The sequence below is a fragment of the Canis lupus genome, chromosome 14, assembly GCF_003254725.2.
Source record: "Canis lupus dingo isolate Sandy chromosome 14, ASM325472v2, whole genome shotgun sequence".
Lineage (NCBI taxonomy): Eukaryota > Metazoa > Chordata > Mammalia > Carnivora > Canidae > Canis > Canis lupus.
In genome coordinates this window covers 33008067-33026682 of record NC_064256.1, presented here as the reverse complement: position 1 = coordinate 33026682, position 18616 = coordinate 33008067, and the positions used below count along the sequence as shown (strand labels likewise).

Below are 18616 nucleotides of genomic sequence, written 5' to 3'. Positions count from 1 at the left end.
GGGACCCGGATCGAGTCCCACGTCGGGCTCCCTGCATGGAGCCTGCTTCTCCCTCTGCATGTGTCTCTGCCTCTCTCTCTCTCTCTCTCTCTCTCTCTGTCTCTGTCTCTGTCTCATGAATAAATAAATAAAATCTTAAAAAGAAAGGAAGAAAATGTGCCAGGAAGTAGGTCAGCTTCTGAGGACATAGCACAGAAATGTATAATAGAGGTTAGTCTGATGGCAGCTGGATGGGAGGTACTTTGGGTAATCAATTGTGCACAATATTCTCCCAGTTTCCACTCTAATCTAAAAGAACTGAAGCAGTTCAAGTTTAAGATTGATCCTTCATGAAATGGCATTTGGTAAATGTCTTCCAGACACTCCTTTTCTCCATGCCTGTTTGTTATGGCCTGAAATTCTATCATGAAGAAGACAAAGCACTGACTCCATAATTACAGATGAATAAATAAAAGATACAACTTCCAAAAGGAACTATCATATTAGCTGAAATACACTTACTTTTAAAAAGTATATACTCAGGTAATAAATAAAAGTAAATGTGGTCAAGTTCTTTCTAGAGGAGAAAATTAGAGAAAGAAGGTAACCATGGACATACTAAGAATCAGCAGTGAGAGAACAAGAAAAGTTACATTTGCATTGTATATTTTGTGTTCAAAGATAGCATCTAAATGCCCAGATCTTCATTGAGTGTTTAGAATCAACATTCAGCTTCACCAAAATATAATTAATTCTGGCTCAGTCTGCCTTCAACTCTGTGAACATACAAAATGTGCAGACAGAGGACATTTTGTGCCATATACTCTGTATACCAAGGGGGATGAGGTACATACATCCATCATAAATTGATGAAGTAGACCAACATATCCTCATGTTTTTAACAAGTTTATTTGTTGGCACTTATTTGTTGACTGGTTTAACACTCAACTTCTAAGAGACTTATTTTTGGAGGACTGTCTAATCAAGGAAATTTTGTAGTTCCTCAGGAAAAACTCAAAGTTAAGTACAAATTCATTTATACAGGTATTTGCCTCATAGCAGTGTTCTCTCACTGTCAGGCAGACATTCACAGTGGGATATAGGAATAAGAGCATCACTAAAAAGGATAAGACATTTTATCAAAAAGAAGATGGTAATTCAAGACTAAGATATGTTATTTGATTTTTTTCCCCAACAAATAGTTGTTCTTTATTTGTCAAAATAACATTTATTTATTTGCCGAGGGAAGCAGTTCCTATCTCAAGGACTACGAAAACAATCTATGTTTGAAAAAGGAACGTAAGTTTTTATCAGACATGGCTATCATCTTACAATGACTTTTGAATTATTCCAAAGAAAGGAAAATTATTATTCACACAATAAAAGAAACTTGCACATAGTTCACTATATGAAGCCAATGAGAGTCGAGAACATATAAATGTGTTAAAAAAAAAGGAAGAAAACATATATTTTGTTGTAACTTAATTTGAACTGAAGAAACTTTTCCTTTAAATGTTGACAACACTGCAATTGACAACATTGCAAGTGGTACTGCAATATGGTTAAGCAATTCTGTTTAATATTATTGTTGGAACGTGACACTTAATTGTCATGCCAACCTTCTTACACTATAACCTGAAGATATTTAGATCTGAATGAGAGTATTTTAAAAAGATATAATGATAAATTCATGGTAAAGTTTGATGTAGTGTTTAGGGTAGAACACAAAGGTACTTATTCCTTTCAGTGTGGGCCTTAATCTTGGTGTTTAATTGAAAAGCAGGATAGATTTTAAATAACGAATCCAGATAATTTATTTAAAACTGCAGCACAAATATGAACATTTTTATTATAGACAATATTCAATACATAAAGAAATAAAAAGAGAAGAAAGCAAAGAAAAATAGTACTAGCCAAGAATCAACTTTAATTAAAATCACCTCTATGTATGCACTGAAATTTTTGTCACAGCATCAATCAATTCTTTAAAAAATCATATAACTAATTTGATATCTAATAAAAATGAAAATGAATACACTAGCTTGTTTTGACTTAATTTATCTTTTAGTTTCAGGGCTATTAAACAAAATTATTTTAAAAGATTTATTCAATGTGCTAAGACAGTAAAATTTTGGCATCTCTGACACAATAGTATCTTCAAAATCACTCTAAAATCCTTGGAAATTCTACTTGGAGCAGGGGTGACTTTAGGTGGAATGGGAAAACATTAGGTTATGAATTTGTTTCTGTAATTTCCACCTACTTTTTACTATACGTTTTAGCCCATTTCTAGCCTCTTTTCGGGACTCCTCTCAAATGGAGGATGACTTCTGGCATAGGACAATTAAAGCCCAATATTAGTCTCCTGTTGAGAACTTTCAGACCAAAGCAACATAAATGCATCTGCCAGGTGATTAGAAAAAGAGCAAAGAGACCAGAGGTGAACTATTTGGGGAGTAACTATACAGCTGTCCTAACAGGTGTATATACAGGTGTTCCTAACCTCTACCCAGTTATGGCAGCATCTCTAGAAAATATAGCTGGCAAATTCGGGCCTGCATGAGATGATGTATACAGACAGTTGCCCAGATATGATGCTCTTTGGTTTTTCATTTAAGTATAATGGGACTAGTCAGTGTCTATCATAGACTGTGCTTGGGGAGTTAAGGGTCTAGGGCACCAAAATGGCCTCTGCAGTATACTGCATCCAAATACTCTATTCTCAAGCATTTTATGAAACGTTTTTCTCTTTAGTGGAAAAAAATCCAGTGAAACCTCATACCATTTTATCTAAATACAAATTCAGACTAAGCCATTTTATCTTAACCCCAATTATTTCAGATGGTAAAATAAATTAGTTTTCTCATCTGTGCAATATATGAATTGTTTTGGGTAGTCTCTACTATAATCTCTTGAGTTCTAAGATTTCCTTTCTTCATCATATATCTTTTCCTATTAAAACTGTGAGTACTCAAAAGAGGGCAAATTATTAAATATATTAAAATTTATGTCTATTTTTCTTAGGAAAATGGACAGACATAAAAACAAGTCACCTTGTAAGGAAACATGTTGTTGAGTAGAAAAGACACAAGAAGGGAAAACAGATAAGAAGGAGTGAGGGGTTGGAGAGGTTATAGACAAACTTATTCCGGCATAAGAAGCAATGAAGAGCTGCCCCCAAAATGGATAAAGAAAGACAACATAATAAAGTCTTGGTGCATTGTATTGAAGCTAAAAAGAGTAGAAATAATGTTTTTTAGGTCTATGACTAAAAGAAACCATGCTACTACTACTTTCTAGTCTGCCTTCCAAGATGATATTTGATATTTGAACTCCACTGGCAAAAAATGAATAAACAAGCAAACAAAAAGAATAGTTCCTTCCAGCTAGTTCTGAGAAATGGACTCATTACAACTTGCTCCCTTGGCAGGAAGAAAGACCCAAATGCAGACATTTCTCCTTCCCAAGGGAGATTCTTATATTTAATGGCAAGAAATACCTTTTCTAGATTTCTGTCTTTGTTCCAGTGTTTTCTATTGTTTAGGTTTATCTCAACTTGGAGTACAAGGTCTTTTTTTTTTTTTTTTTTAAGACTAAACTCCTCACCAGTCTTGATGCTAATGAGGTTTATCTGCAGTGGAAAGATTTACTTCCATTTGAGTTGAATTCCGTGAAGAATGAAAAGGGATCATAAAGATATCTGATAAAACCAAACACCTCTCTACTTCATTTTACCAAACTTGTGAATTACTATGTGTTGTTTGTGTTTGTGGAGTTGCCTCTTTCAATGTGTTTTCAATAGACAACAAGGCACCAAAAACCCTGGGTAAATAATAGATGTTAAAAATAGTTTCTACCTAACAATGTTACTGGAACAATTAGAGTGCAGAAAACTCTCTCACAAGAGAAGCCAACTAAAAACAAAGGTTGGCATGATGCTGGTTCTTTAGTTCTTTTCAAATTAATAAAACACACTTGCTCTAAACTCATCTCTCTCACTTAAAACTATTTGGGGTGTTTTGATTTGTTTTCAACCCCCACTAAAATATACAATAGTGGATCTTTGTCTTCTTTGTGCAATTCTGCTTTTTTCCTTCTTCTTTTTAATATATATATTAATATTAATATATATTATATGTATATATATATATATATATATATATATATATATATATATATATATACAGAGTGCCAGCACAATTTGTATGCATGGACTATACATATGCCTTATATTCACACTCAGCTTGGGAATTATTCTTAAAGAAAGCCTCTTTCTAGTCACATTATTCAAATGCGGTATAACACAAAATTCATTTGTTCATTTGGTGTCTAGTTACTAAGGAGTACAGCCAAAAAGTTAATCTTTGCAACACAGCAGAAGACCAGTAGAGAACCTGAGCATTGTCTGTAGGCAGGTACAGAGCCTCTGAGAAAGAGGAACTACACTTTTGTATTCAAACCTAGAAGACCATAGCATTATTAAGAAACAGCTATTTTTACCACATGTACAATGGAAGAAAAACAGTGACTTCCATTCTCTTTTCAAAAAGCCAAGAAGTTTTTCTAGACTCATGACCTCTGAAGTCATTTAATGTATTTTAAATAGAAGTTCTATCACTTCTGCTTTTAAATAGCAAAACAGGACTCCTGAAAAACATAAATATAAAGGTTCTGAAATGCCCCATCAAGTCTACCAAAGGAAACAATTTAACTTTTTTTTTTTCTTAAGGGCAAACATCTACAGAGAAATGAATCTGACAAAGCAATAAACATGATCTGAATTATTTTTAAAAATCTTACCTAAGTTTACTAGACACATGTGCTATCTATTCTAAAGACCTAAAAGATGTTATGTCTTAGCATTTCATAAATTCCTAAACGATATACTCACATTTTGCTGTCACTTTGTACCCCCCCAGAGGAGGAGCATGGCCTTCTAATGCATCAAATCCAGCGGAAACTAGGACCATGTCTGGATCAAACTCTTTGGCCACAGGCGTCACTACAGTCCTGCACAGTAAAAAGGCAACCAGTTACACAAGGGAATGGTGAATACCTTTAAAAATTGTGCAATGAAAATGACTTGGCACACCCTCAAGAACTTCCCAAGAATAAAGAAAAGGGGAAAAGAAAACACTACTTGAATGGATCAAAAACTTATCATTTCCTTAATAGTGAATCACTGTTATTTTAGCATCCCAATTCAGTCTTTTTTCTTTCATCTTTTTTCCCTCTAAATTAAAAAAAAAAAAAAAAAAAGCTTTGCAGGTACATTTCTAAAGCCCATCATATTACATGCACATCTGCGGCTGTTTTATCCCCCTGCCTATAAAAAAGTGCTTCTTCCAAGGGAGTGACTAATGTTTTACAGAGAAAAGTTGAAGCTTTACTGAAAACCCGGCTTGCTCCAGTTAGTGAGAATTTGGTGTAAATTTGAACTATAAATTTCTTTTGAGAAAAAGTTGCTTTTCCAACTTAAAAAAAAACATTTTTAAATATTTGTCATGGTAGGGGGTAGCTCTTGCAAAGGAAAAACACAAAATTCCTTTAATAGAATCCAGACTATAATGTTAAGCAAGTCCAAGGTCAGAGACACCAGGAATGTGGCAGCCTCATCCATGACAGCAACCCCTGCTGGCCCCACTCAGACACTTCAGCACATACCTCTTCAGCCTTCTCAGGCCACCTTAACTTTTCTTCAGTGCTAAATTTGAAAGAAAATGACTAATAGATGCTACTGGGCTTTATAAAATAAAATTTAAAAATTAATGTAAGTTTCAAGACCAATGTGCCATTATCAAAACTCAAACTTCCAAAGACTTTACTAAGATGGGGAAACCGTACTCAGTAGCAAATTTAAAAAGTGGTAAGGTTTCTGTTGTGCATTTAAGAGAAATAACTGATCTAAACATTAAAGTTGCTATCCTTAGTGACAAAATTGAGTTCTTTTCATTTTTTTATGTTTACAAATTTCTCATATTTTAAAACTGATGACATATTAGTTCTACACTTAAAAATTTAAATAAGAAGTTATTGAAGTTATAAAATAAAAAATACTTATTTGAAATTCATAAATGAATGAAATGTTTTTCATAACTCCACTACTATTATAAAAGTTCAATACTTCAAACTCATAAACATACATGTAAGTGCCTTCCATGGTAGTCTTTCTAACAATTGAAAAGCCACTCACGTCTGAATTAGCTCACCAGTGAAACTATGTGTAACCTAATTTTGTTTACTATGTAGTTTCATTATTTTATTCTTCAATAAAATTAAGAATATCTAATACATCTACATTATCAGAAGAGATATCTTCAATCCTTTTCCGTCCCAATAATACCAACACTTATATCATAATTTTCATAGAAGTGCTACATATTACCAATTCACTACTTTTCATATGAGTGAAATACCATGTGTGTATATTTGGGATATTAGATACTGGAATAAATTGTCTCAAAGAATCAAGACTGCTTCATCAAGGTGCTTCATCTATTTAGTATGATCAATCCTATCTATTCCCTTAGCAAATAAAACTCTTAGGAAATTATGGAGGTAGCTGATTGAACAAAGTTGTCATCTAATCACATGCATCATAGTAACCAATTTTCCATCTCCCTTCCCTCTCTTTGGATAGTTTCTCCCCCTACTCTTCTTTTCTCCATCATCAATCTACACTTGTAAAATTGATTGAAGGGTAAACATCCTTCAAAGCACAGCTCACCATCTTCTCCATAAGGGCTTCTCTCTACATATGGGTATTAAACATGTATGTATATATTTTTGAAGGACAAAGACAGTAAAGGAGACAAGGATTGCCAGTTTGAAAATATGACAAATATGGAGACAATCTACACAGGGGAAAACTTAAACATAACTGTGTTTGCAGGAGGAAGCTACAAAAAGCAAGTCGACTTTTCTCTTTCCTGGAGAAACAAACCAACCAAGGAGGAAATACCTAGAGAGACTGACACTTGTGAGTCACACAGATCAATAGTCAGGTTTTTTCCTCAGTCTTTCCACAGTGAATGCACCACTCCAAAAGCCCCACTCAACATACAGAGCTCCCGCTTATCTTTTCAGTGTGCTTTCCTTAAATAGGGACTATTTGATGAAAATTTCTAGCATAAAAGATAACTAACATACAAACAAACAAAAGAAAGGGAACTCAGAAAACCAGAGAAAATTCAGGGAAGCCATTACAATTACCAAAATTAGGATTATCCTCAGAGACATAAAATAGTACATCTACAAAAGGAAAAGTGGGTGCTATTAAAAGAAGAAAAACAGTAAACAAAATATACCACAGAATGTTTAAAAGATGAAGCTGAAAAGTTCTCTCATCAACACAAAACAGAGACATGCAAAGTTGACAATATTAGATGAGACAATTAAAGAACCCATAAAGGAAGTCAACATATGAAGAAAAGTCTAAGGGAATTTTTTTCCCTTTTTTCACAATCTCATTGAGAAATAATTGACATAGAGCATTGTATTATTTTAAAGTGTCTAGCATAATGGTTTAACTGATAAGTATTGTGAAGTGATTACCACGATAGGTTCAGCCAACAGCCTTTTCATCTAGATAAAATAGAAAAAATAATTCTCTTCATGATAAAAATTCTTAGGATTAACTTTCATAATAATTTCTAACATATCATACAGCAGTATTAACTACAGTCATCCTGTTATACAATCTATTCCTAACACTTATTTATCTTCTATTAGCTTCTATCTTTGACCACCTTCCTCCAATTACTCTCACCCTCACAATCTGCCTCAGATAACCCCAAGTTTGATCTCTTTTTCTGAGGTTTTCTTTTTTTTAGTTGTTTTTTAATATTCCACATATAAGTGAGATCATACAGTATTTGTCTTTCGCTATTTGACTTATAGTCATCTTCAAGGTCCATCCATGTTGTTGTAGATGGTAGGATTTCCTCTTTTTATGGCCAAATAATATTCCATTGTGTTTACATACCACAGTTTCTTTATCCATTCATCCACAATGGATGCTGGGTAGTTTCTATGTCTTGGCTACAATAAATAATGCTTCTATGAATACGAGGGTGCAGATTCTTTTCCAGTTACTGTTTTCATTTCCTTAGGATATATTCTCAGAAGTAGAAATCGTAGATCATAGGATAGTTCTCTAATTTTTTGAGGATTCACCATATTGTTTTCCATTGTGGCTGCACCAATATACAATTCCACCAAAAGTACTCAAGGTTTCCATTTTCTCCACACCAATGCCAACATTTGTCATCTCTTATCCTTTTTATGATGGCCAGCTAACAGACCTCAGGTGATATCTCAATGTGGTATTAATCTGCATTTCCCTAATGATTAGTGATATTGAGCATCATTTCATGTACCTGTTGGTCTTATGTATCTCTTCTCTAGAAAATGTCTATTCAGGTCCTTTGGGATCATTTTTAAAAATCGAGTTGTGTTTTTTCCATTGAGTTGTATGAGTTCTTTATATATTTTGGATATTAACCTCTTATCAGTTATATGATTTGAAAATATATTTTTCCCATTCCATAGGTTGTTTTTTCATTTTGTTGATGGTTTCTTTTGCTGTGCAAAATCTTTTTATTCATGATGTAGTCATACTTATTTACTTTTTATTTTGTTGATTGCACTTTAGGTATCATCTCTAAGTAAACCTTATGAGGGCTCATGTTAAGAAGCTTTATTCCTATGTTTTTCTCAGAGGGTTTCAGGGTTTTAGAATTTACATTTGAGTCTTTAATTCAGTTCAAGTTAATTTTTGTGACCAGCATAAGACATGGGTTCAATTTCATTCTTTTATATGTGAATATCTAATTATCACAGCACCATTTATTTATTGTCACTCATGAGAGGCACACAGAGAGGGACATAGGTAGAGGCACCATGCAGGAAGCCTGACATGAGACTCGGTCTGGGGACTCTGGGATCAAAGGTAGATGCTCAACTGCTGAGCCACTCAGGGGTCCCTTCACTCAGTATTCTTGGCTCTCTTCTCAAATATTAGTTGACTGTATATGCTTGGGTTTATTTCTGGGTTCTGCATTCTGTTCATTGCCCTATTTTTCTGTTTTTTTTTTTCAGTACCATACTATATTGAAGATAGCTTTATAGTATAGCTTGAAATCAGGAAGTGTGATGTTTCCTACTTTGTTCTTTCTCAGGATTTCTTTGACTATTTGGGGTCTTTTGTGGCTCTATATGTACTTTAGAAGTGTTTTTTTCTATCTATAAAAAATGCCATTGGAAACTTGATAGGGATTTCATTGAATCTATACATGATATCTTATTATTTTTGATACTACTATAAATGGGATTTATTTATTTATTTTTTATAAAATTCATTGTCAGTGTATAGAACATGCTACTGATTTTTGTATGTTAATTTTGTATCCTGCAACTTTACTGTATTAACTGATTAGATCTAATGGTTTTTGGTTAAGTCTTTCAGATTTTCTATATATAAAAGCATGTCATATGCAAATAGAATTTTCCTTCTTCCTTTTCAATTTTGATACTTTATTTCTTTTTTGCCTGATGTCTCCAGTTAGAACTTCTTGTACTATCTTGAATAAGAGTGATGGAAGTAGGCACTCTTGTCTTGTTCCTGATCTTAGGACTTAGCTTAGAAAAGCTTTCAACATCTCAACAGTGCATATAATGAAGTTGTGGGCTTGTCATATGTGGACTTCATTATATTGAGATATATTCCTTCTTTGCCTGATTTATTCAGTTTTATCATGAATGAATGATGAATTTTGATAAATGCTTTTTCTGTAGTTATTTAGATGATCATATGGTTCCTTTATTTCATTCTATTAATGTGATGTATCACATTGATCGATTTATGTATGTTGAACCATCCCTGTATTCTAGGTATAAATCCCACTTGATCGTAGTGAATGATCCTTTTTCATGTGTTGTAAATTCAGTTTGCTAGTATTTTATTGAACATTTTTGTATCAATATTAATCAGAGATATTGACCTGTAGTATTTTTTCAAGTGTTCCTTTTCTGTTTTTTTTCTGGATAATGCTTAGCCTTGTAAAAATATTTTTTTGGAAGAGTTCAAGACAGATTTGTGTTAATTCTTCTTTGTTTTTTAAAATTCACCAGTGAAGCTATCTGGTAATGGGGTTCTCTTCATTGAGAAATTCTGATTACTGATTTCATCTCTTTACTAGTAACCAATCTATTCAGATTTTCTCTTTCTTCCTGAACAGTCTTGGTTAAGTTGCATGCTTCCAAAATTTTTTTCCTTATGTTTTGGCTGTTCAGTTTATTGGCACATAGCTCTTCACAGCAGCCTCTGACCATCCTTTGAATTTCTGTAATGTCAGGTTTTTTTTAATATTTATTTATTGATTTCAGAATGAGAGAGAGAGAGGTTGAGAGAGAAGAAGAGAGAAGAGACAGCATGCATAAGCAGGATAGGGGTAGAGGGAGAGGGAGAAGGAGAGAAGTAGGCTTCTCACTGAGCACTGAGCCTGACATAGGGCTCAATCTCACAACCATGAGATCGTGACCTGAGTGGAAACAAAGAGTAGGATGCTTAACTAACTGAGCCACCCAGGTAACCCTGTGATGTCAGTTTTAATATCTCCTTTCGCACTTATAATTTTGTTGATTTGGGTCTTTTCTCTTTTTTCCTTGGTCTAGCTATATGTTTGTCAATTTTGTTTATCTTTTCAAAGAAGCAGTCTTACTTTGGTTAATCATTTCTATTTTTTTTGTCCTCTGTTTCATTTATTTCTTCTCCAACCTTTATTATTTCTTTCATTCTGCTAATTTTTGGCTTAGTTTGTTCTTTTTTGTTTGTTTGTTTCTTAAGGTTAGGTTGTTTATTTTGTATCTTTCTTGCTTCTAAATATAGATGTTTATTGCTATAAATTTACCTTATAATTGCTTGTGCAGCATCCTGCAAAGCCTGGCAGGTAGTACTTCCAATTTCATTTGTATGAAGAAAACTTTTTATTTCCCCATTAATTTCTTCTTCAATCCACTTATTTTTTCAGGAAAGTATTATTTAATTTCCATGTGCTCATGAATTCTCCAAGTTTCTTCTTGTTATTAATTTATAGTTTCATGCCACTGTAGTCAAAGATACTTTGTATGATTTTAATCTTGAATTTTCTGACTTATATGTTGTCTAATGTATGGTCAGTCCTGGAAAATGTTCCATGTGCACTTGAGAAGAATGTGTATTCTGCTGTTGTTGGATAAAATGTTCTGTATGCATCTGTTACATCCATTTGGTCTATACCTTGTTCAAGTCTGCTCTTTCCTTATTGATTCTCTGTCTGTATGATCTATCTATTGTTAAGAGGGGGATATTAAAGTCTTCCACTATTATTGAATTACCATTTATTTCTCCTTTTAGCTCTGTCAGTTTTTACTTTATATATTTAGGTAACCTAATGATGGACACACAATATATCAAAACATGTAAATTATAACAGCAATAACCTAAAATTTAGTGCGAAGAGAAGTAAAAGTGTTAATTTTACAAATTCTATCGAAGTTAAATTGTTATTAAAGTAGGATATTAGAGGTTTAAGATATTTATTTTATGTAAATCTCATAGTAAGCACAAGGGAAAATCCCATAGTAATTTCACAAAAGAACACAATAAAGAAGTCAAAGCATAGTGATGCCAAAAGACATTAAAACACAGAAAAAGATAGTAGGATAAGAAACAAGGAAGAACGGCTACAGAACAACTAGAAAACTGTAACAAAATGACAATAGTATGTCCTTATCAATAATTACTTTAAACATAGGTGAAATGTATGAAGGAGATTTAAGAGGTACAGCCTTCTAGTTTTAAAATAAAAAAGTCATGGTGATGAAAACTAAAGCATAGGGTATATAGTCAATAATGTCATAATATATACTTACTGTGTTGAACATTTCCTAGTGTATATAATTGTTGAATAAGTATATTGTACACTTGAAACTATTTTAATTTTCTATGTCAACTGTACTTCAATTATTTTTTATTTTAAAAAATAATTACTTTAAACATAATGGATTAAATTGTCTAATTAAAATACATAGAATAGCTGAATGAAAAAAAGAAGAAAAGGATTCAATCTGCCTAAAAGAGACTCACTTTAGCCTTAAAGACATACATAGATTGAGAGTTGAATAATGGGAAAAAATATTTTAAGTAAATGTTAACCATAAAAAAGCAGGAGTAGTTATATCAGACAAAATAGACGTTAAACTGAAAATGGTAAAAGGGACAAAGAAGGTCAAAATATAATGATAAAGCTGTCAGTACATCAAGAGGATAAAACAATTATAAATACTTTGCTTCTTTCTCCTGGGTTTGGAACATTTTCAGCCATTATTGTTTTAAATATATTCTCTGTCCCCTTCACTATCTCCTCTCCTTCCAGAATTCCCATAATTTGAACATTTTTTTTTTCATTGTGCCCCATGATTCTTATTGGCTTTCTTCATTTTTATTTATATTTTTATTTTATTTTATTTTTATTTTTATTTTTTTGCACCTCTGGATAATTTCCAAAATCCTATCCTTCAGGTCACTTATTCTTCCTTTTGCAATGTGGAGTTTACTTTTGAAACTCTCTATTAAATTTTTCAGTTAAGTTATTATATTTTTCAATTCTAGGATTTTTTGGTTTTTGATGGTTATTTCCTTGTTGACCTTCTCATATTGTTCATGCAGTTTCCCTAATTTCTTGAAGTTGTCTGTGTTTTCTTGTAGTTCACCAATCTTCTGTAAAAGGATTATTCTGAATTCTCTGTCTGGCACTTCTTAGATCTTCATTTCTTTATAGAGACAATTATTGGAACATTGTAAGTTTCCTTTGGTAGTATCATATTTACTTGATTCTTTGTGAGCCTTGATCCCTTATGCTGGTATCTGCACATGTGATTAATCATCCTCCTCTCTGAGACTTTATAGGTTTGTTTTGGCAGAGAAAGTTCTTCACCAGTAAGCTCAGTTTGGGTCTGTGGATGTGTCCACTGGTAATATCCTTGGGCAGGTGGGGTCTGTTATTATGGTCTGTTTGAGATCTAAGGATGGGGATGTGGGGGTTGCTACTGGCTGGGGATAGCTAGTAAGACTACTGCTTGATTCCATACCCAAGTAAGGCTATAAGATAATCTCCACAGTTGCCTAGGTTCTCTTACTAGAATGGTTAGGACTGAGTTCTATATTCAGTAAGAGAAGAAGTTCTGAATTAGTTTCCTTGCCCTGGCAAGGATGCATGATGAGAAAAAGGACCTGTATAGCTTGTTTGGGGATCTGAATTGCAATTGTGCCCCATAGGATTAACGAGGTTGAAACTGGCAGAAAATGTAGGGCTTGGCTTTCAGAGAACTATTTCCCCCTAGTTAGCTATTGGATAAAATTAATTTTTTTAAATTTATTTATGATAGGCACACAGTGAGAGAGAGAGAGAGAGAGAGAGAGGCAGAGACACAGGCAGAGGGAGAAGCAGGCTCCATGCACCGGAAGCCCCACGTGGGATTCGATCCCAGATCTCCAGGATTGCGCCCTGGGCCAAAGGCAGGCACTAAACTGCTGCACCACCCAGGGATCCCGCTATTGTGCTTTTTAGATCCTACTAAAAATCCACTAGCTGTCTCAATAAAAAGCCTGAACTCAAGGTCAATGGATAAGTTTCCAGCCTATGAACAAGCAAGGCCCTGCATTCCTTACCCAAGATAATGAGCCCCAAACCCCTTCCAGTTTATATTAGCTCTCAGAGCATACCCATAGCTCCTTCTCCTTGTCCTAAGATAATCTCCTGATGTCAAAAAGCTGACTTTTATCTCATTCTGATGTTGAGTCACTCCAAAGTGAACATGGGATGCATGTTACATATTTGTTTGCTCAGTGTGAATGCTCCATCTTTTCTTATGAATAATTATGTTTCCTTGCCTTTTTAAGTCAATATATGTATTGGGGCACCTGGGTGGCTCAGTCAGTTAAGTGTCTGCCTTCAGGTCAGCTCATGATCCTGGGTCCTGGCATTGAGCCCCATGTCAGGCTCTCCACTCATCAAGGAATCTGCTTCTCCCTCTGTGCTCCCCCAATTCATGTGTTCTCTCTCAAATAAATAAATCTTTTTTAAAAATCCATATATGTGCAATCCATATATGTGCTCTCTCCCCCTTCGGAGAGATGGATTTGGAGCTTGCCCCACCACCCCCATCTCCTCATTTGGCTGTCTCTAAAACAAATAATTTCTTTGCTGTATATCTGATGTATCAGTGATTGACTCTGCTGCACATCAGGCAGATGGGCCTGTGTTCAGTTACAGAATCAAGCCAGAGTTTTCTCTGGTCAACTGAGTCTACCACTTTTGCTGGGCAGATGAGGAAGCCATAGGATATGTTCAAGTACCACATATTCAAGTGCTACTATACACAGAGCTGCTGAATGGGCTATTTAAATTCCCACGTACTCTGGTTAGGCTCCCTAGTCAAACAGGCTGAAGAATGCATTTAGTAATGAGTGGAGCTAAAATTATGTTCCCCACCAGGGCCTAGAAGGAGCAGCTTGAAAGCCAAATATAAAGCTCTTTGTTTTCTTAATATAAGCCAGATAGGAACCCCCAAATCCCTGATCACACATGACCATTAGATTAGCTATGTGGACTATCATCTCTGTCCACCCATCTCATGGCTTAAGTGCCACTGTGTTACACAGCCTCTAGGAGTTGTCTTCAGCCCTTCCAGTCAGATAGGATAGAAAGACACTATATAAAATAAGTGGAGCTGTCTCAGCATCTTGCCTGGGTGGCAGTGGGAAGGGCCAGGGTAGCTCCAGACTACTTTCAATTTCCCAAATAGGCTCTGTCTTTTGGGAAGGTCTGGGAGCTACCTTCAGCCTTGGCTATGAATTAATTAATCTTCCTGTCTATGCATGGTAGGGGAAAGCTCCATTTCTGTTACTGGCTTTGCTTTGGGGGCAATAAGCTTTGCCTGCCCTCATCTCAGGTTTGAATGCCTTTGGGCCACAGCTCCCAGGAATTGTCTCCAGCCTTTCTGGTGAAACGGGACCAGAAGACACTTTCCACAGTAGATGCAACTGCAATTCAACTCATTTCCTGGGCCTGGGCAAACCGGGCTCTAGCCAAACTTATTTGAGGACCTAAATCAGGTAGATCTGCACTCTACCATGTTCTCTGGTCAGAGTGCACTCCTGACTTGGTTCTTCAGATGAGCAAAGCCACTGGTTGGGATTACTACTTAGGTACTGCAGGTTTGAACATGGGCTGCCAAATCCGGGTGTTGGTTGTTGCAAGACTGTCCCTTCACCACAGTCAGGTTGTCAGTGGTTGAGCCCCACGGATTTCTCTGAAACTTTGTGCTGTGAAATCAGAGTAGGGGCTCCTGCAAAGCAATCACAAGTGCTGATATAGCCTTGTTGTCCCCTCTGGGTTCTGGGTTCTCTTTTCCCTCTGTTTTCCCAAACAGAGGCTTGAGGGAGATTTCTGTGTGGTGATGTGCCAGTCTGGGTTAAGAGCAATGTGGTCAATGTGTTGGCACATCTCTTACCCTTCTAATGCAATTGGTTCTGGTCTCTGTGGTGCAGAGGGTTTACTTCAGCCTTACCCCCATGTTTTAGAATATCTTAGTGTGTCTTTTCCTTGAATACTTGTTAGTTGTTCTTATGAGGGGGAGCAAAGTCAGGAACAACTTGCGTCACCATGTTGATTATGTCACTACCTGGGAAACTTTTTCAAATTTAGAATCTCCGATCCATACAAACTGCCAATCAGAATTGAGAGTAGAATAATAAAGTTTTAGACATTCAAACTCTTAAACAAATAGTATTTCAAAATCTTAAAAAAGAAAAAAAGATGGCAGGGGGTGTCCGGCTGGCTCAGTCAGTGTAGTATGCGACTTCTGATCTCAGAGTTGTGAGTTTGAGACCCACATTGAGTATAGAGATTACTTAAAAAAAATAAAATCTTGGGGCACCTGGGTGGTTCAGTCAGTTAAGTATATGCCTTAGGCTCAGGTCATGATCTCAGGGTCTGGAGATGAAGCCCTGCATCAGGCTCCCTGCTCAGTGAGGAGTCTGTTTCTCCCTCTCTCTCTCCCCCTCCTCCTCAATTACGCATTCTCTATCTCTCTCAAATAAATATATAAAATCTTTTATATATATATATATATATACATTTTTTTTAAGTAAAATAGCATCTCTCACAAACATTTTCATGGAAGGGTATTGGATGATATACTCCATTTAAAATAAAGGCAGAAACTATAAAAGAATGAGACACAAACCATTCACCCAATCAAAACATTTTTTAAATGCCTGTTTTTGCCAAAATTTTAAAAAATTACACTTATTTTAGAACAAAATAGTAGAAATCTATATAGAATGAATAGGTTTTCATTTAAATGCAATTATTTTGTTAATAAAGACATCTTACCCACTTACAAGAGAATTATATCTAATTATCCATGTATCTCAAAATATACAGAAACAACAAGTTTTTATCTGAAGCAAATACCACATTTGTTATATGTATCATTCCTGAATTCACAAAAATGGCTTTTTAAATTTCAAACAGGCTTTCAAAATGCTCTTTCAGGACTGATCTTATACCTTGAATTTACTCCCCAAAATAAGAAAGACAGAAAATGGGGAAAAATACATGCTCAGAATTGTGTTTGAGTGGTAGATGTTTGTTGAATGAATGACTGATGCATGATTGTAAGAGTTGTGAAGGTGTGTTACAATGTATGCTGTGTATTGAAGAACTACATGGTAACAGGTGCTTAACAGTGATACTAGTAAGGTTCATTCATTTATTTCAACAAGTATAATGAGAGTCTACTATGTTGCACACTTTTTTGCCTTAAAAACATACTCAATTTTGAACTGAATTTTTATTTTCCTATTATTGACTTCAAAGTCTTTCATGCTCAGTTCCCTGATAAACTGACAAAACTAAGACACCACAGATCTCTTTATTGTGGCAATTATTTTAGCAGTGTACATGGAAGTGTTTGTACTCTTCTGTTTATGCCAATGTAGACTGATTTTTAATTCAAAAGGTCTATCAGGTCTGAAAGATAAGAAACATATTAAGTAGGAAAAACTGTAATTCTTCTTAAATAGAATAAATCCTCAAAGGAATTTCATTTAAAATTTTATCTGAACAATTAGGTTTCCCAGTTAAAAACAGCAAACAAAGACTACGTGTTTGTCTCTCATCTTTCCCAATATCCCACTGACAGGAAAGTATAAGAATATGTATATGAACTAATTTTTTTATGTTTTTATTTATTTACTCATGAGAGACACAGAGAGAGAGAGAGAGAGAGAGGCAAAGACACAGACAGAAGGAGAAGCAGGCTCGATGCAGGGAGCCCGATGTGGGACTCGATCCTGGGACTCCAGGATCATGCCCTGGGCCGAAGGCAGGTACTAAACTACTGAGTCACCTAGGGATCCCCTGAACTAATGGTTTTAAATGTGTATCAGGCAAATAGTCATAGAAATAACTTTAGGTGTGTGTGTGTATGTGGGTGTGCATAGTTTAGTATGCATTTCCTAAAACCAATGACAGAGCACGATTACTACCCAGATCATTTTTTCTAGTATCAATCTCCAATATAAAGATTCCAGGGACCCTTGGTGAAGTGGCCGATTCCAAGAATGTGTCAGGGAAAATACAAACCATTTCTGGACATCTTGTGGCGACAGAAAACAATGAAATGCTCAAACAAAGATAAGGACATGTCAATAGGACATATGAACTAATGTGAAAGAGCTCCCAATGGCCAAGTCTGGGACAACTTGAGGAACAGAATAACTAATTACAGTATTAGATTATAATCCATAGAGTCAAGAAGTTTTTGTGTATCCACACAGAGATTAAAAAATAATGGAATAGAGAAGAAATAGCTTTGCCTTACAGAAAATTTTCAACTAATAAGTAATGAAAAATTGAGGGAAATAGAAAATCACCATTTGGATAAGACAGAAATAATTGACAGAGACTAGGGCCATGGAGGGATGCTGAAATCAGTGGACAATAGTTTGAGAAGAAAGATGTTGTTTGCACAATATTTTCCAAAGTATTTTCCCCCAAGATATTCTAAAGGGAGAAAAACCAGAAGCTTTAAAACAAAGAAACCTGCAGATACCACCATAATAAAGTGATCAAGGTTAACATCTCATATGATAAGACATATCAACCAACAGTCCCTGATAAATGATATACTGAGAAAGGCTGATCATTTCTTTTCTTTTTTTAAGATTTTATTTATTTATTCATGAGAGAGAGAGAGAGACAAAGACATAGGCACAGGGAGAAGCAGGCTTCCTGTAGGGGACCCCTGTAGGACCCTGGGATCATGACCTGAGCCAAAGGCAGACACTCAGCCACTTATCCACCCAGGTGTCCAAGGTTGATCAGTTCTAAAGTGTTCTTGAAAAAATATATATAACCTTAAATCTAATAATGAGAAAACATCAGGCAAACCTAAATTGAAGGACATTTGGTAAAATAACTGACGAGCATATTTAAAAGTCATGGCCAGGAAAAAATAAGGAAAGACTAAGGAGTTGCTACAGATTGGAGGAGACCAAGGAAACCTGACATCTAAATGATATGAAAGA

At 35.0% G+C, this 18616-nt stretch overlaps 1 protein-coding gene across 31 annotated transcripts in view; it reads right to left on the bottom strand.

The window, feature by feature from the left end:
• HDAC9 (histone deacetylase 9) overlaps positions 1 to 18616 on the bottom strand; it is a 1020499-nt gene that overhangs the window by 124750 nt on the left and 877133 nt on the right. For all 31 annotated transcript variants that reach the window (XM_049093664.1, XM_049093655.1, XM_049093656.1 and 28 more), the window contains one exon: positions 4871 to 4989. In XM_049093664.1, coding sequence (XP_048949621.1) covers positions 4871 to 4989 — 119 coding nt within the window. The remainder of the gene's footprint in view (positions 1 to 4870; positions 4990 to 18616) is intronic.